Source organism: Clytia hemisphaerica, unplaced genomic scaffold (assembly GCF_902728285.1).
Source record: "Clytia hemisphaerica strain Z4C2 unplaced genomic scaffold, Clytia hemisphaerica genome assembly, whole genome shotgun sequence".
Lineage (NCBI taxonomy): Eukaryota > Metazoa > Cnidaria > Hydrozoa > Leptothecata > Clytiidae > Clytia > Clytia hemisphaerica.
The window spans coordinates 1037948-1057964 of NW_027104090.1; the positions used below are offsets into that span (position 1 = coordinate 1037948).

A 20017-nucleotide genomic window follows, 5' to 3' on the forward strand; every position below is an offset into this window, starting at 1 on the left:
AAGTTAATATCTTTTTTCGTTAAGTTTTTATTGAGCTTTTTCGAATCCGAATTAAAGAGGTTCGAGCAATAAAGTGTTATTAAGATAAATGTTATTTTTTCTTTTTGGACCTACCCCGGTGGGGTGGAGGTCCTATAAATTCACCTCTGTCCGTCCGTCCGTCCGTCCGTTCGTTACCAGCTTTTCTCGAGATTGAATCATTGGAATCATCTGATTTTTGGTACAAAGGTGCAAAATGGTGGTGGCCAAAATGTGACGGAGCCCAATTTTTGAAAAAAAAATGTTTTAGGGCAAATTTGGGCCAAAAAACGGCTAAATAACGGGTTTTTTGGACTTTGTCAAAAATTAGATCTTTTTTTTTTTCTGATTTTTTGCATGAAAGTAGGGTACCATCATAGGTAAAAGATGGCTCAGGGAGATTTTTGCAAAAAACGCATGTTTATCTATAAGAATCACTATTAATAAGCATACATTAATGTTCTTAGTCAAATTACTCAATTTCTTTATGAGATAGATGTTTTTTTTTCTCATGAGGGCTTACTTTTGAAGTAATTGTGTGTTTAGACATACAATTTTGGTTGCTTGGCGTGTTTTTATAGAAAAACTTGCCAAATATGATATTTTTTTATAAGCACATTATCAATTACTTAGGTATTAGATTTTTTGCACAAAGATGCATAACTATAAACCCTCGAATGTGACGGAGCCTGATTTTCAAAAAAAAATGTTTTTAGGCAAATATGGGCTAAAAAACGGCTAAAAAAAGGTTTTTTTGGTTTTATTGGATCGTTGTTTTTTTCCGATTTTTTGCACGAAAATAAAAGATGTGTCAAGCAGATTTTTGTAAAAAAAGAACTTTTCAGCTCAAAAAACGCATCTTTATCTATAAGAATCATCATTAATAAGCATACATCAATGTTCTTAGCCAAATTACTCAATTTTTTGATGAGATAGATGTTTTTTGCTAACGAAGTCTTGAATATGAAAGAATATTTCAAGAGCATGAAACTTTGGTTTCTAAACGTTTTTTTTTTATAACAAACAAACGACTAATTTTAATAAATCACTATTTGTGTTCTGAATGATTGTTTAACGTTCATATGCTCACGTAGATATCAATTATATGTGTTAAATGCATAACCAGGTAGGTCCATAAAAGTATCACTTGTTTTTTCTTTATTGAAACAAAGACATGTGTACACTACATATATTACAAAACATTACTTAAACATAAAATTTAGTCAAACTTTCATCTCCGAAATATGATAAAATAAATGTCATCGGTTTTATCATGCAGGATAGAATTGATTAATATAGTTACACTCTAGAATATGTTATATTAAAATAATCTAACAAAGGCCAACAAATAATTGGACAATGTGCGTTTCCATGAGGATTTGTCCGTGTTTGCTTTCTTTGCCTTGATTTCTACCAGGTGCGCCACAAAAAAGTTTCTATATTTAAAACTGATTTTCTCGAAATCTATAAATTTTAGAAGAACCATTCCTATTTCATTGGAGAGAAGAAAGATAAACTTAAGTTTTGATGGGTCATTTATTGAATCTGATTGAATTCGGTTCGTTAGATAGAAAGTTATACTCAATTGAATAGAAAATTTACTTTCTGAAAGTGCTCAAAAACGTTAAAAATCGACCTATCAAATTTTCATTTTAAAATTGCCAATCGCAATAGGCTTTACATGATTAAGAACATTTTGAAATTAAACTAATTTTGAAACTGAAGGGTCGAAAGGGTTTAAAATCTTTATCAAAACCACTTTAATTTACTTTTACCGAAATTTTCCTAAGATTTTTGTTACAATAATGGATAAAGTCTATGTAAGGACTGCATGTATCTCGAAACCAATATTTGATGTATTTTCATTTAAACTTTTAAACTTTTCTCTGGTCGTCACACCAGATAAAATCGTTTGCTGCAAATTTATATCCGATATTTAATACTCAACTTGATATGCTTTATTACTGACCCCAGTGTTCATCGCCATATTTTTTGTTAAAACTGTGCTTCTTCGATAGAAAACAAACGCTACGGCACCGAGGATGACGAGTGTCATAATCACAATTAATGTGATCAAAATAACGTTTGTTTTGTTTTGAAAGAAATCGTTTCCGGTTGATTTTTCGTTGAAACGATTGCTTGTGGTCTTTGTAGCATCTAAACACAAGGAAAGATCAAACTAAATAAGAACACACGAACTCGATGGTAAAAAAATATTAAGAACGCAAGTCAAGAACATTTTAAGGCTTCACGGACTCTAAAAGTCCAAAACACCAAAAACACCCAATTTCTTAGGAAATTGCACAAAAATACTCACAAAATAGTTGAATTAAGAACATTTTAAGGCTTAAAACTCATAAAGTTTGGATATATTTTAGTGTTTGAAGTTATGGAAGGATGGCACTTAATGTGTTAAACGCTTTTGGGAAGTACAACCTTTTTTGGTTTTAATTTTGATGAAAGTTCTATACCTTGGGTGTTGGTTGGTAGCACAACAATCAATCCAGTTCGAATGTCATAATCTTTGGTCAAATCAACAAAAAGTCTTGTCTGATCTTCTGATCTCCTTCTTCTCCTTTGATTTTGGACACAACCGAATTGACATTTTTGATCTGTGCTGTTTTTCATGCATACGTGAGCTGTGCAATGAATGTAGACCATACCGTTCGTGTTTTTGAATCTGAACGTGTTCAATGAGAATCGAAATTTCTTGCCGTTGTCAGCTGGTTTTTCTTCTTGGAAATCGTGACCAGGTGTTGGACATCTAAGAAATTGAGAATAGTTGATAAGTTTTAAATCAATTATGCTGTATGTGATCGAGAAGTTGATATTAGTGGTGGCTAAATCGTCTAAGACATTGTAATGTTCAGACGTTGATGTTCCACATTGTTTCGAAATGAAACGTTCTAAAAGCCTGCGTGCACACCAAAAATTTGAAATGTCAAAAAAAAAGACGCTAAAAAGAAAAACGTATCGAATCAGTTACACTCCACTTTATTCATCGGAACGAAACTGCACCGAAACATTTCTCGAAACGAACATGACCATTTCTTGTCGTAACCAAATCTATACTCAAGTGATAAGAAACCTTAATGTATGAACATGGTCTAAGGGGTCATTAGCTGAAACAAAGAGTTCCCGATCGTAATCTCCACTCCTTACATACCCCTTTTTGTCCATGGAAATCGCGGTGAATAGGCCCTGGATCCCGTTTAACGGGACAAAAAGTGAGGGAAATACCCAGAAGACACGCTGATTTTGTCAGCGTAAAGTCAGGAAGAAGAAAAGTCAGGTTTCACTTTTATTGGTAGAAAGAAAAATGAGGTGAAGACGCGAGAAAGCGTTTCAGGTTGGTGGGATAGAGCATTTGCATTGCACCAACGCGAAAAAAATTCTCGTGTCCCCAAGCCTTTACTGTTTTCATTAAATACCTGTCTATGACGATGTCTTCTTTGAGAGAATTATCTCGATTTGATTCAGCCGTTGCGTGACAATTTTGAGGTATGATAAAGAGGCTGGAACTAGTTACCAGTTCGATTTCCAAATTGAATCGGTCAGTAATATCGATAACAGCAGGATAGCTGAACATTTTGTTGAAATCTTCTGATTTGAAGAGATTCATCGAGACGGTGAATTCGTCAGTCGAACCTGAAAGATATCCCGAAATTTTACATCCCTGCTGGACTTATTAGGTGCCAGAGAGGAGTTAGTAGGCTACATGCATTTGATAGGCGATACGCAGGGAATGCGTCTCGTGTATATAATTTCCTGTCCGAGTAACCCCTATCTTTGTGTTTTTGGTAACTTTTACACGAGGGATCTTTATATTTTATTAAATTGGATTTAAAAATTTTAATTACTAGAGGTCAATACAATCATTGGATTTCTGAACCCTTTTGAGACAGGTTCACTAGATTTTGAACTCTCAGACGGGAATACACGTTCTTATTGGCAGATTCATGTAAAAAAAGTCACGAAAAAACGTCGAGTAAAGGTCAATAAGTCAGTCTTCTTACTTGTTTTTGCAACCACCGAATCAGGCATTGTAACATTGAATCCATCTTCTTGTGAAACATTAACTAGCTTCTGAACTCGGCACTCCGCAATATAGCTACTAACATAGCTACTAGCTGTCTCGAGATGAGGTTTTTCAGTAATATGTGTTGTATTTTTGCTGATAGAAACCTAAAAGAAAAAATTTTGGAAAATTTATTATTTAATTTATTGTTTAAAGTCGTTCAAGTTTCTCTAATTCGAACATACCGTGTGTCCAAAAAAATCGGACAAATTTTTATATAAAGTAAAAATGCTTGTTTGGAAACAAATTGTATTAAGAATCTTTGTCCAATTCCGCTAAGGGCTTTTGCAGAAAAAAATTGAATACGGGAGGGGGCGGAGGATATGACATTTTTTGGAAATTTACCCCCGGACATTGTGACTTTTGACCCTCCCCCCGGACAGCAGGTCCAGCCCCCCCCCCCCACCTCGACAAGGATTAGTTTACCCCAGATAAGGCAAATGTTGTACTTTTCTCACTACCCCCTCCCCTGCGGACACTATATCCTCCACCTGCCTTGTATGGGCATTTTCTGGAAGAGCCCAAAACTGCTTTTTCCAAATTGAAAATATTTAGGGATCTAATTTTGGCGATAGGAGCAAAAATTACGAAGAAGAATTAATTCGTTGACAAATAATTTTGGCAATTTATTTTCAACATAAGATCTTTCTTCTAACTTTATAATGAACGTTTAATATAAAAATTAGGGGGATGCTTTGAAAAATTACGACAATTTTGAAATTAAAATTATTGCTCGACATAATAAGTTCTCGGCAAATCTAAATTTTTTACAATTTTTGCTCCCCGATAAAATTAGTTCTCTTAATGCATTTCCTCTTAAAATATTTAGGAGAACCTAATATTGTTTTTAATAAAGTTTTTACAACCGGTGTTCGTCTTAGAGATTATTCGAGAAACAATAATGATTATATGCTTAGTTACCTTATTTCGAAAAACGACGTTTTTCCCATCATCCACAGCTTTAGTGCCACAAGAGGAATAACCAGCCACCATGACCAAATGTGTTTTATTGGATTTTTCACTTGGTCCACAAGTAGAATCATTCCATGAAATATTGTATTGAGAAATATCGCCTTCTAGGTTCGGGATTTCACTTTTGGGAATAAAAATGGTCATCTTTTCGTCATCACATCTCACCGAGACAGTGTTGTTAAGTTCTAAATAGATACAACCCCTTTTTCAATCACAGGTATCATATAATACGTGGTATCTTGTTTATCAATTTAGCGGAACATTTGAAGGAGCTAGGATTTGAACTGGGTCCTAGACTTCTGTTCATCCTATAGTGAAAAGAGTTTCTTATAGAGAAAGTTTTTTATATAGGAAGTATTAGGCTTCTTCTCATCCTCTAGCGAGGTTTGCGAATCAAACTAAGGAAGTATATCTATAAGGTCTGCGATTCAGACTGAGACCCCCTCGTTTCAGGCACGAGAGCCTCGTTCACTCATTAAACGCTCCATATCTAACTGGCACGTGACGTTGTTTTAACGTTCGTTTTTAACGTTACATGGACGTTGTAAACATTACTCTCGGGTACCTAATAGCCAAGGGGATTGGAATTAGCGGAGGGGGGGAGGTGGAAAAAATCTCAAAACTTAATAAGGTGGGGGGGGGGTTGGAACAAAAATGTCCTGGGTGGAAAAATTTTGAAAAGGAGGCTAATACAGCTGAATTAGGACAAAAGAGGGAATTTTCAAAAACAATTTCCCAAAAATTAATAAGCAGGGGGTTGGAATAAAAATGTCCTGGGTGGAAAATTTTCGAAAAATTAATTAGGGGGGGACGGTTATTAGATACCCGAAAGTAGATGAACATTGAAACAACGTTGTGTGCCAGCTGGATAAAGATTTTTTGAAAAAGTGCACTGTAGACCCGTTGGACGTTAGGCAAACTTTTAACGCTTCAATAGTTTCTTCTTCAATGATATCACTTCGATCATAGGCGGAGCTTAGTGTAGGGTTTATAAAGGTGTTTGAGATATTCATTTCAGTCCTAGTATCGCGAAATAACAATGCCCCTTAACGATCAGATAATCAAAAGTACCTGATGAAGAGATTGTAGGAGGGACGCCTGTTGTTGTTGTGGTGGTTGTATGAGGGACGGCTGTTGTTGTGGTGGTCGTAGGAGGGGAGGCTGTTGTTGTAGTGGTCGTAGGAGGGACGGCTGTTGTTGTGGTGGTCGTAGGAGGGACGGCTGTTGTTGTGGTCGTGGTTGTTGTTGTTGTGGTGGTCGTAGGAGCAGCTGTTGTTGTGGTTGTTGTAGGAGGGGCGGCTGTTGTTGTGGTGGTTGTTGTAGGAGGGGTGGATGTTGTTGTGGTGGTTGTAGGAGGGGCAGTTGTTGTTGTTGTGGTGGTGGTTGTAGGGGCAGCTGTTGTTGTGGTTGTTGTAGGAGGGGCGGCTGTTGTTGTGGTGGTTGTTGTAGGAGCAGCTGTTGTTGTGGTGGTGGTTGTAGGAGCAGCTGTTGTTGTGGTGGTCGTAGGAGCAGCTGTTGTTGTGGTGGTGGTTGTAGGAGCAGCTGTTGTTGTGGTGGTCGTAGGAACAGCTGAAAAGAATTAGAATTTCAAATTATAAGAACATACTACCTGTGTCTATTTATTGTTCGTGCAGCAATAAAAATACTGTATCCATCTACTACAGGCTCTTAAGTCCAGGCCGGCCAATACCTCCACCGCCATAATATTTTCATTAATTAGTTCAATATCGCGGGGGGGGGTGTACTAGGTTTGCGAAGTGATGTTCGAGCATGCAAAAAATCCAAAATTGTACCTTTTAGAGTAAAAATTTGTCATTTTTGTTGTTTTAGTCACAAGTACCCCCTCTCCCCTGGGTTAACTACGCATTTATATTTTTGCCATATCTGAGCCTAGATATACATAATGCTTATATTATATAAATTAAATGTTTATAAGAAAACATAAAATATGTAGAAAAAGTTACTTACATAATCCCTGCACAGCTGTAAACTGGGAGAGTTGACAAAGGAGCATAAATAAGCCTAGACATTGATATACCGTCATCTTTTTCAAATTTATTTTGATCAATTTTCAAATATACACTTTTTAAAATAGAAAAAAGTTTGTTATTATTTATAAGAACAGTGAGCTTAATTTTGGTCTAAACTTAATAAGAAAAGATACAGGTTTTTTTTAGTGGCAACATCCAGTGGATTAATTTTGGCGTGGATTTAATTTGGCGAATGATCAATTTTGTAAAATTTAGCGTCAAACTTAATTTGATGAATGGGAAGATTTTAGTCAGGATTTAAACTCAATGGTTCTCATTCATACAACGAAATTACTTGTGTTAAACTTCAGCCATATAACTATCTTTAAATCTGAAATTTCACTGAGGATAGAAAAGTTTAGGTACGGACCCATGATAAGATCTCCAAAACTTCATACCTTTGTAAATTCAAATTCTACAAAAGAAACTTCAGGTATGGTGTTTCGAATTCCGCAGCTACTTAACTGAAATTTGTATACACAAGTGACACAAATATTTAGGTACGGACCCGCATAATAAATTGTACAAAACTTCGTAACTATCATTGAAAATTGAGAGTTGATAAAGCCTTAAAATGTTCTTAATTTGTTCTTAATATTTTGGTCATCGATGCCTCCAAAACTTGATATTAAAAAATCGTCTGAACTTGCACCTGAAAACCTCAAATTTTGCACCTGCACTCGACTTTTTCCGAGTCGTGCACTCCAGACCCCCCTCTTTAGCTTATTCATACGTGACTCCAATTACAAAAGGAATCTGGATAATTATCTTATAGTAGAATTATTTAACTATTTCAGGTCTCTAGAGATAATTTTGAAAATTACATATTAATTATAGTTATTATCATTATTATGAAATCACTTTGGATGAGATTTATACAAATATAACTTAATGGTTTTCATTCATACAACGAAATTAAAGGCCTTCCTTGTGTTAAACTTCAGCCATAACCATCTTTAAAACTGAAATTTCACCGAGGACAGAAAAGTTTAGGTACGGACCCATTCTAAGATCTCCATAACTTCGTACCTTTAAAAATTCAAATTCTACAAAAGAAACTATCTTCAGGTATAGCCTTGTCCCGAATTCCGCAGCTACTTGACTGAACTTTGTATACACAAGAAACAGAAATATTTATAGGTACGAATACCCCACGATTAGATCCCGTGCAGTATGATTTGGTAATAAAAATTTGGTAATTCAACCACAAGCAGTCTATGCATGTTACACAAGCGGCTACCAACATCGCTTCTCGTACTTCATACGAACAATCCCAGAAATGGAAGCGTATCTGCAACCAATTGAAAAAATCATCCGTCACCAATTCATCCCGGCGATCACAGGAGGTAGAATTATTAATGACTTTAGAGAGAGATTTACTATCTAACAAATTACATAACTTTTTTTTAAACTGATATATAACTAATATGGTAAGAGACAAGCCCAAATGAGTCATTGTCAAATGGAATACACCTTTTTTAATATAAGAACATACAACAATTTTGAAGCCGTTGGATGTTCTTATCTTATTGAGTTTTAAGCTTAAAAATGTTCTTAACATGTTCTTGTTTTCACCATTTTGTCAGTATTTTTGTCTGTTTTTCTAAGAGATTGGGTATATTTAGAGTCCACAAAACTTTAAAATGTTCTTAACTCGTTCTTGATAATTTATGGCCATCGAAGCCTTATGTTCTTATATAGTTTGTTCTTATAAAAAACGCGCATGGTTAATTCATAGTCGAATGAAATATGACAGTTATGAAAACAAGCAGCGAATTTACGTATCCTATGATGGCACAATGTCTAAATGACGTTCAAAAAAAGGCCTTAAAGTACATAAAAATAACATTATGCGCCATACATACCATACGTATTACAATGCACATTATTAAAAAACAGGTTTAGTGATATTTATCAACAGTTTGCAGTTTGATAAAATAAAAATGAGGGATTTCGAATAAGTCACGGAAGGGCAATACTAACTTCAATGAAAATATGTTATATCATTTTGAAACTAATTTAATTAATGTGTCATTTTGTGATGCCTCTCTTTTCTAATTTCTTTCTTTCTTTCTTTTTTTGCTATATAATTCGAGAAACTACATTACACTTACGAACATATACTACTTACAAAACGAACACAGAAAAATAGATAGTTCCTCACCCCGCCTGCAAGGCACTAAGTGATATCGCTAGGGTACTAAGCTATAAAATAAAGGAAAAACCATCTCTAAAAGGAAAAAAATATATATTAGAGCTATGAAAGGAGATAATCAAACTAAAATAAGGCACCACTAAACCTTTCAGAGTCAAGAATAAATTCAATGACAAGATTAATTATTGAGTTATTTATGTTGAAAGATAGTAAAGGTTTCTTTCTTTCAAATCGTTCGATAAAAACATTTTCAAAAGTTTTCAACACCCGAGATAGGAATGGTCACAAATCCTTTAATCAGGTCGCCGCTATCCCACCCTTCACTCGTTTAAAATACAATCCGTAACAATGAATACACTCTTCTCGAAATGCAGAAAATAATTGTGAGCCTCGTTTTCAAAGATTTATTGATTTATTGATTGATTTATGATTATTTATGTTTATACGCTTTCTTATTTATTTGAAGTTATCAGGCCAGGATGTTAATCACTTCAGTCCTGAAAATCCTGTATTATTTATTAGTTTTGTTACACGCTTTTTTTATATAAGAATACACTTTATAAGAATGTCCATGATGAAAATGGTAAAAAAATTAAGAATAACACTAAAAATATCACCATCATGGAATTTTGCTACTCAAGCTAAGAATGCCATTTTCAGCATTTTCAATTATAAATTGTCAATTACCCCCAGGTAAGGCTCACTCCTTTTACAAAAGTGCCAATTCATACTTGAGACGTATGTACTAAATGTTAAATCTAGTCTGAATTAGTATCCTAACCTAAAAATGTTGTAAGAATATTTTAGGATGATTTTTCCAAGAAAGTTAAGAATATCCATGATGAAATGAATTTACACCATTCTTATAACAAAAGAGTGTAATCACTTTAGCGTGGAAAATGCGGTTATTCCTCGCAAAGATGTTCATCACTACGGTGTTGAAAATCTCTGCTTCCTAGAAAATATTGCATATAAAGGGGACAATAGGTCTAATGAGTCCTGAAAATGCGATTAGGACACTCTTTAACTTCCTAGAATTATTTTTCAAAGAAATCAGTGATTTTCCACCCTCTGATCATTTGCGTAATCACAACTGCCCTCAGAACTTTTGTGATTGCAGGTGTGAAAATGTCTAATTATCAGATAATTGATACCCCTAGATAAGAGCCCTATCAAAAAACGCCTACCGGAGATCGCGTAATAATTTAAAAATGATTACTCTCATTAGCCTCATGGTTTTCATGTTAATTAAAACTAATGATGTAAAATCCTGTGATGTTATCCGGCAAGCCGACTCTTATGTCAGGTCGGTAGCTTAGCCTCTCTTTTTGTTATGAACTCGTTGCCGTGAAATTAGAATTTTTCAACAAGAACGCATGCTTATGTACCACAGTTGTTTCAACTATTTCAAAATCGCCGAGTGAAGCTTTACTAAACCTTTACGAGCGAACACCTTAATGTTGCTTCTCCTATCTGGTGATATTGAAAGTAACCCAGGCCCTCGGCCTGTTAGAATAACCTGCCATCAACCATAGAATGGTTTCTTGTGCTGGGTGTAACTCATCCTACCATACATGCACATGCAAAAGTCTCTTCAGAAACTTTAAAATCGATTGATTTCTTAAAACTTCTCCTTCACCAAGAAAGATTTGATATTCCATGTCTGAATGAGACTAAAATTGACTCGACAATCACTGATAGTGAAATCTCTATACCTGGGTATTTACCTTGTAGGCTAGACCGCACCCTCCATGGTGGTGGTACTATGGTTTATTTTTCGAATCGTTTGGATGTGAAAAGAAATTGTCGCCTTACAAGTAAAGCTCATAAGTCATTATGGGTCGAGCTTAAATTCAAAAAATCAAAACCCATCTATATCTGCTCTCTATATCGACCATTATGCTCAAAGGCGATAGGTTGAGAAGAAGGCCAACAAAAATCTCCATAATGTTAAATCTTAAAAGGTCAGTTTTAAAAGATATTTATGGTCCCACTCATGGCTAAGTGTAAGGTAAGAAGGGTAATTTTCGCTCATTTCCCTCGAACCGCCCAGCACCACTTTTGGGACCTACCCCAGTGGGGTAGAGGTCCTATAAATTAACTAATGTTCGTTCGTTCGTTCGTTCGTTCGTTAGTTCGTTACCAACTTTTCTCAAGATTGGCTCATTAGTTTTTCTTGATTTTTGGCACAAAGATGCAAAATGGTAATGCCCAAAATGTGACGGAGCCTGATTTTCGAAAAAAATTCATTTCCGGCCAAAAATGCCGGAAATATGCCGGAAAAACCGGTTTTTTGGCATTTTCTCGAGATTTCACCATTATTATTTTTCTAAAATTTTGCACAAAGATGCGTAATAGCAATGCCCAAAACATGGCCAAGTCCGATTTTTTAGAAAAATATTTTTCCGGCCGAAAATGCAGGAAATATCCTGGAAATCGCCGCTTTTGTAGATTTTTATTATTGACTTTTTCCTTACATTTATTTGTTTTTTTTCACACAAAAGCATTATTGATAACAATGCCCACTATCAAGCATGGTTTAATTGTCAATATAACTGATTCTTGAAGCCGGAACTTTCTAAAAATCGCCGGAACCGATGAGAATCGCCTGCAAAACGGTTTCTTATGAATTTCTCGAGGTGTACCGTATATTTTTTCATGAAATTTTGCACGCTGATGCAAAACAGCAATACCTAAAACAAAAACATTATTGATAACAATGGTTACCATCAAGCATAATCCAATTTGTCAATAAAACTGACTTTTGAAGCCGGACTTTCTAAAAATCGCCAGAACGGATGAGAGTTGCCGGTAAAACGGTTTTCTTGAATTTCTCGAGCTATACTTTATTTTTTTCATGAAATTGTTCACACTGATGCAAAATGGCAATACTTAAAATTTGACAGAGCCCAATTTTCTATAAACATACTTTTTCGGGCGAAAATGCCGGAAATATGCCGGTAAAACTGGTTTTATGGCATTTTCTGGAGATTTCATCATTAGTTTTTTCTGTTGTTGTGCATAAATATGTGTATTAGCAATGCTGAAAACATTGTCGAGTTCGATTTTTGAGAAAAAAAAATAATCCGGCCGAAAATTCCGGAAATCGCCGTTCTTGCAGATTTTCATTGGATTTTTCCCTTATATCTCTATGTTTTTCAAACATTGATTACAATGCTCACCATCAAGCATGATTTAATTGTTAATAAAACTGATTTTTGCAGCAATCGGAACTTTCTCTTTCTTTTTCCCTACTCTCCTTCCCACTCCCCCACCCCCAACAACAATCAATGATGAATTTAATGCGTTATGCATTTTTGCCAAACGCTATATTTTTCTGACTGATTTTTTTTCATTTTTCTTCTTATTGCTATCTAACTTTCATCATCAGGTACGTCCATTCAGCATCCAGCTTGTTGATTTTACTCTAATGAGCGTGATACAATCGCATACCTTTTGATGGGCGCTATCAGAATCATATTACAAACGAACTTAAAGGACGGGGATGGAGTTCGTCATTACCAAAAGAAAATGCTTTCGCCTCTCTTCTTGCACCTAGATTATTCAACAAATGGTATCAATAGACTTTTTCATAAACTACGTCACAAACATCACTTGCCTCGTTTTGAAGTTATTGTCATGGTAATGAACGGATTTTATTAAAATTACTATTCATAAAAAAATCATTTAATGTCTCAAGGGATTTAATCACCTTAATGGCTGCGTTTAGACCAACTGGCATTTGTAATTTGGCATTTGCTCATGAGGGATTCGATTTTAATAGCTTTTCCATTGTATTTTCTGTCATGGCATTTAAGGAATCGTCTTTTTAGAGTCTTTACTGAAAAGGTGATTCCCTCAAGTTCAACTTTGACAGATCAAACAATGAAAAGCATGGAATTTCTCAAAAACTGCAGTCATTAAGACTGAAACTTTTTGCCGTAGGGCTAGGCTATGGCAAGTCTTGCAAATTTTACAATCTATACAGGGTGTCCCTAATAAAAGTATCGAGTTTGAACATGCGATTGAGTAGAAAGTTTTAAGTGTGTATTCACAAAATTGTATTTTAAGCTCTCCCTCTTTTTTCTTTGTCATTACGTAACAATAATGTAATGAGCCTATGTGATGGAGAACGTTCTTATATTTTAGCGATAACACACACAAACTTTTTTACTCAATCGCATGTTCAAACTCGATACTTTTATTAGGGACACCCTGTAGAAAGAACTGTAGAATAAAACTATAGAATAAAAAACGTGCAAATACTTTAAAAAATCAAAAATGTCATTTTTTCTCTTTGTTTTGGTTCCTTTGTTTGATTTGAAATGCCAGAAAAGGGGATTCCTTTACTCAAAATGGCATTTCAAATGCCAACGAAATGCCAACACGCTGGCATCATTAGGCATTTGACAAACCGAACAATTTCGCGGAACAATAGAATTCAAAAGAATACTGCAAGCAATTACAAATGCCAGGCTGGTCTAAACGCAGCCAACAATTGTTCGAATACGAGGCAAGTGATGTTCGTGATGTAATTTATGAAAAGGTCTATTCGCTCCAAAATTAATTCAAGCCATCCCAGCTGGCACACAACGTTCTTTCAACGTTCACCTAACGTTAAATGGACGTTGTGAGCGTTAGATAAACGTCGAAAAAACGTTGTGCTGCTGGCGGATGGTTTATAAATATTCTTAAATCTCTAAATTAAATTCAGCCAAATTGTGTTCAAATAGCAAATAGGCGAACAAGCTTGAGCTCGTTCTTCAAAAAATTCTTCTCTTATTCTTTTTAAGCCTATGATTGAAACTGTCATTTCACAGAACCAATGTTACGGAACCGAAGATTGGACACGCAAAAAGACAAAGGCGATATATATTTCAGGAAATTTTACAATAATGTAAATAATATTTTAATGATCTAGTTGTATATTCAACAAGCAAAAATTTTCAATTTTGTTATTATATTTCTATGGGTGTAAAATACAAATTTTGCATTGAGAATGAAATATATGACTCGAAATTCCAATTGAAATTTTATCAATTCCCTAAAACTTCTTCATTCTATTTTGAATTTTTGCTCTTTTGTAAAATTTACAGACTATTTTTGGTCAAAAAACACTCTTTGCCTCACAAAACAGTGTACACAGCTCTGCCTTCTTTCATTATCCCTCTAATTCTCTTACTACCGAAGAAAGAACCAAAATCCTTTTCGTCAAAATATCGATAAACTAATTTTTTTTATATTCCTATATATAATTTTCTGATTTCCTTTTTTAATCCTGTACTAAAACAGCTCAAATTTACGTCTCCGTCAGTATTCTGTTCAAACTTTCATCGAATAGATCTTATCGGAGTTTTTGATTTTTCTAAAAAAGCGATGCATTGTGGGATTGTTTCGGGAGTATTGCAATAGAATTCTCTTAGGAATTCCTCGAGGGAATTCTATTGTAATACTCACAAAACAATCCACAATGCATCGCTTTTTTAGGAAAATCAAAAACTTCGATAAGATCTATTCCGCCACATTCTGTCCGAAAAACGGTCAATAACCCGCTGCTCCATCAACCGTGAAATTCTCTGGTTACATCAGTACACGTTTTTTTTAGGAAACACACTTTTAAGAAACATGAGGCTCAGAATGCCTAAAAACTAAGAAACATCTAAGAAACATGCTGAGGCTGAGAATGATAAAATAACATTTTTTAATTCGGTTTTTCTTAAGAACCTTCTAATTCAGTCTTCCATGAGGCTGATTATGTCAAAAAGTTTAGAAACATATAAGAAACATTTAAGGCTCAAAAGGCCGATTTCTTAAGAACATTGAGGCTGCTTGGTAAAACTAGTTTCTTAAATAAAACGTCCAACTTAACATGCAACTTTCTTGAAATACCGGACACTTTTTTAAAGATAACCAAGGCATTTTTTTAAGCGACTGCCTCGATAACTCATTTGATGATACAATTTACCACAAGCTGTTTTATGGCGCTTTCAACCCCCCCAATTAGGTATCATTGCTCTGGTCGCGTGTCACGATAAGCCTTTTCACACATACGGAGACGGCATACTATGGACATAGGGTTCGATACCGGTGAAATGGACCTCCACTGACACACCAATGTTTTTTTTGAGCCAAAACTCCTCACTGCCTACGCTCTTAGTCAGTTGCTGGTCTTGCATGCAAGTCAGTACATACTAACGACCGGGTAAATACGGTGCAGCGGCTCAACCCCACCCTGGGGGCTCATTTAGGGCATGGTTGTGTGTCCTAAAAGAGTTCAAGGTCCGATTGGACCACTGGAGCAATGGTGCACTAAGACCCGGACACTCTTTTCTATGAAAGTCAAAATATTCAAGAAACTCAAACAAATATATGTCTTTAGTATCATTTCCCAGAAAGAAACTCAAATAGTTGAAAGACTAAAGTATTAATAAGTAAGTTTCTAAGTTTCTATTATCCACCAACCCTCCCCCACCAGACCAATCATCCACCCAAGGCGCACACATCAACAATATACCGTACCCCTAGAAAACGCCTTGTGGTGATCACAAGACATTGGCAACATCGTCCGCAATTTTATTTATACTATATTATAAATATTCGCTTGTGGTTTTCTTTAAACCACAAGTAACAAGCCAGTGCAATGAACGATTGAAACGGGAAAAGCTGAAAAGCAATAAAATACAGTGAGTAATGGTCAACTGCCGAAAATAAACGATACATAGTTTACCTTATGAGAAGAAACTATCAACAAAACAGAGCTTGAAAATGTCGAGCTACAAGTTTTTAAGATGGACTAGTAAGTAAGGTAAAGGTATGAGGTCTAAACCACAGTAATTTACAATTATGGTCGAAAGATATTGAGATTTTAGTGTATTGTAACGTTTTTAGAATTTAAAGTTCGGGCGAGAATTGCTATTTTTCACACTTCAACTTTCTTTCATTGAATATTTCGATTTTGGAGGGGTTCGGTACTTTCCAACTGTAGTTTAACGCACTTAATAATCATTTGTGGTGTTTGAAATTTCGCAGGAATGTTTTTATCCATGATTGTAGATCTGAAAATATGAACAGGAGAGGTTCTCATAAAAAAGTATAACATATTGATACGGTGGTGTAATTATATTTAGCGTTAAATGAATTCATTTTTGATCAATCTCTGAAACAAAATAACCATAATTTGTAGAAACCGTATGTTTCCATTCTTCTAAAATCAAAAAGTGGTGCAGGTTGCTCTGGGTTCTTTCCAACTGTTTGAGTAAAATAGGTCCAAAAATATGTAGATTGAAGCGACTAATATATTATTACAGCAAGCCATACCCGAGAAAAAGTCTTTGGAAATAGGAAATAGCTAGCTCAATCGATCATGTCGCATTTTTACATTTGTTTTCCGACTAAGGTAAAGGAGCTAACAGTATGTACTGTACATCGACAAAAAATCGAATTATTTGCCCCAAATATCATGTTTTAAGGTTTTAGGGGAGATCGAGTTAAAGAGGTTTTTAGAGAAAAAAGACAAGATAATTGGAGTTTGTTGAATTTCTGTTTACGCAAGCATCCACAATTACTTGAAATATACATTTAAATATTGTCCAATGACTGCAAGCTTCAAATCTTTGTAAGATTGTCATTGTCAAACTGCTGGAGTTAAGTCAAATGGTAACCATGGCTGGACAGGAACCAAAACTATAATTTATGTAAAAAAATAAAAAAATAATGTACGTATATAATGTATATCGAATAAAAATCCGAGTAAAATTATCGAATAAGACAGATGAAAAATCGAGATATATGATGATAGCATAGTATAAGAAAGCCGCGGCTGGAATATGTACCACATTGTCTTTTCAGTTAATTGCTGTTCCATCTCTGTCTCCGAGCTTTATAAGAACATCAAGATGCTCAGTTTATTATTGGTAGATAGTTTTTGAAATTTTTCTCTTATTTTACTTCACAAAAAGTTTTTTGTTTCTAGATATCTTTGAATTTGTACCCAATAGAACACTTGAACTAATTTTGGACATATTTTAGGGGTGTTTTGTGCAAACAATAGTTTTTCGCCAAAATCGAAATTATAAGAACTATATTCAAGATGACAACTTTCCTGTTAGTTTAAATGATAAATTTTGAAGGTGAGAAATTTTCACAGTAAAATCTTGATTTACTTTTTCATTGATTTCTAAAAAGATTTCACTGAAATATTGTGAAGGCATTTCGAGGCACCTCATTAATTTTTGAGTTCTTTCAGTCCAGTCATTTTTGTGCTTGTTTAAATTTCTTAGTGTTTATTTTTCCTTTACAATGATTTTATAATACAAGTGTATTATCAAGGGCATATCATTAATGTCTAAGAACGCACTGAGAAGTAAGTATTAACGACAAACTAATAAAATTTACCACTAAAGATGCTACATTACTGATTTCTTGATCAACAAATAGTCATCAAATACGACAGAGATAGAACAACAGAAATTCAGATGTTATCATTCCAGCCGCGGCCTTCTTATACTATGATGATAGATAAGATCTAGTTATCACAATGTCAATGAAAAAAAGAGGTTACCCATACATCAAGCTCAGTTAAACTTCATTTGCATCGACATTCTGAAGACAACTCTCTTTTATTGACCTTCATTGAGCTTTTAGTGAAACTTGCTCATCAATCAGTTTAAATTAAAAATTAAAATTCCGAATAAAAGTCGAGAAATTTCGAGTAAAAAATCGATTGAAAATAATTCAAAATACTACACACTTACCGAGCCGAGTGAAAAGTCCGAGTAAAATATCGAATAGAACAGATAAAAAATCGAGAAATATTATGATAAATAAGATCGAGCTAACACAATGTCAATGAAGAAAAGAGGTAATCCATACATCGAGCTCAGTTTAACTTCATTTGCTTCGACATTCTGAAGACAACTCTCTTTTATTGACCTTCATTGAACTTTTAGTGAAACTTGCTCATCAATCAGTTTAAATCAAAAATTAAAATTCCGAATAAAAGTCGAGAAATTTCGAGTAAAAAATCGATTGAAAATAATTCAAAATGCTACACACTTACCGAGCCGAGTGAAAAGTCCGAGTAAAATATCGAAAAGAGCAGATAATAAATCGAGAAATATTATGATAGATAAGATCGAGTTAACACAATGTCAATGAAGAAAAGAGGTTATCCATACATCGAGCTCAGTTAAACTTCATTTGCTTCGACATTCTGAAGAAAACTCTCTTTTATTGACCTTCGTTGAGCTTTTTGTGAAACTTGCTCATCAATCAGTTTAAATTAAAAATTAAAATTCCAAATAAAAGTCTAGAAAATCGAATTAAGAATCGAATGAAATTAATTTGAAATACTTACATAGTTACCAAATCGAGTAAAAAATTCGAGTAAAACATCGAATGAAATAATTCAGAATATTACGTACTTACCAAGTCGAGTAAAAAATCCGATTAAATTATCGAATAAGACAGATGAAAAATCGAGAAATAATATGATAGATGAAATCGAGTTAACACAATGTCAGTGAAGAAAAGAGGTTATCCATACATCGAGCTCAGTTAAACTTCATTTGCCTCGACATTCAGAAGAAAACTCTCTTTTATTGACCTTCATTGAGCTTTTTGTGAAACTTGCTCATCAATCGAATCAAATTAAAAAATTAAAATTCCGAAAAAAAGTCGAGAAAATCGAGTAAAGAATCGAATGAAATTAAATGAAAATACTTACACACTTACTGAACGGATTAAAAAGTCCGAAAAAATGGAACAGATAAAAAATCGAGAATTAATATGATGGATAAGATCGAGTTAACACATTATCAATGAAGAAAAGAGGTAATCCATACTTAATTTAGTTGAAAATTAAAATTCCGAATAAAAATCGAGTATATAAATATAATCCAATGAAATTAAGTTTAAATGCTTACACACTTACCATAAATTGAGTAAAGTCAAGTGAAATAACGAATAGAACAGGTCAAAATCGATACAACTAACGAGAATTAATAACGAGTTAACAAAATGTTAATGAAGAAAAGAGGTCAATCGAATCATACGAGAATCCCAAAACAAAAATTCCAAATAGCATTGGGAAATTTGACAAACTTTGAAACATGAAATATGAGCATGACAAAGTCATCACACCAAACTTTTTTCATCCAAAAGATAACTCTTTATATCAGAACAAAATGACTGACTGAACTTTTTTCCAAGATTGCTAATTAGGTTTTTATAACTATCTCAAGGGATTCGAATTATATGTACATTAGAAACAAAAGGCTTTTTTACGACAAGGTATCTTTTTCAAGTTAATTTTTACAACAAAAAGAGATCAAGTTAGGTCATAAAAATTACAATTACGACATTTTATAACACAGCACTCATTTAAATCCTTTTTATGATGATAGTTTTTACAAAATATAAAATCGGGTTCTTTTTATCATTTTGATGAAGTCTTAATTTCCCAAATGAGAGAATGTGATGTGGTTGGGGGGACTTGTAGCTCTTTGAGCTACCTTTGCCCAGTGAGGTTTGTGAGTGTGTGATTTTTGTTTATTTTTTATGTTTCTGTATCCAGCCCACTTGAACGATCTAACATAAGAGCCTTTTTTATTTTTTTTTTGTTGACAGAGAGGATAGGAGGAGAGGAGAGGGATTAGAAGGTGTGGTTAACGTTATCGTTTAGCGATGATGAATCGTGTAGGATAGTAATAATAATAATGAATAATAAAATAATAATAAAATAATGAATAATGGATAGTGTATAAC

At 34.2% G+C, this 20017-nt stretch overlaps 2 protein-coding genes across 2 annotated transcripts in view; one reads left to right on the top strand and one right to left on the bottom strand.

The window, feature by feature from the left end:
• LOC136812766 (DNA repair and recombination protein RAD54-like) overlaps positions 1 to 12730 on the top strand; it is a 71458-nt gene extending 58728 nt beyond the window's left edge. The window contains exon 27 of the mRNA XM_067069289.1: positions 12645 to 12730. The gene's annotated coding sequence lies outside the window, so the exon portion shown is untranslated. The remainder of the gene's footprint in view (positions 1 to 12644) is intronic.
• Positions 2431 to 7150, bottom strand: LOC136812713 (ZP domain-containing protein-like). The gene is made up of 6 exons (XM_067069238.1): positions 7037 to 7150; positions 6140 to 6637; positions 5018 to 5253; positions 4035 to 4203; positions 3450 to 3666; positions 2431 to 2782 (listed from the first exon to the last, which is right to left on the bottom strand). The coding sequence occupies exons 1-6, from the start codon at positions 7110 to 7112 to the stop codon at positions 2431 to 2433; spliced, it is 1548 nt and encodes a 515-aa protein (XP_066925339.1). The 5' UTR covers positions 7113 to 7150.
• Positions 12731 to 20017: the final 7287 nt, after the last annotated feature.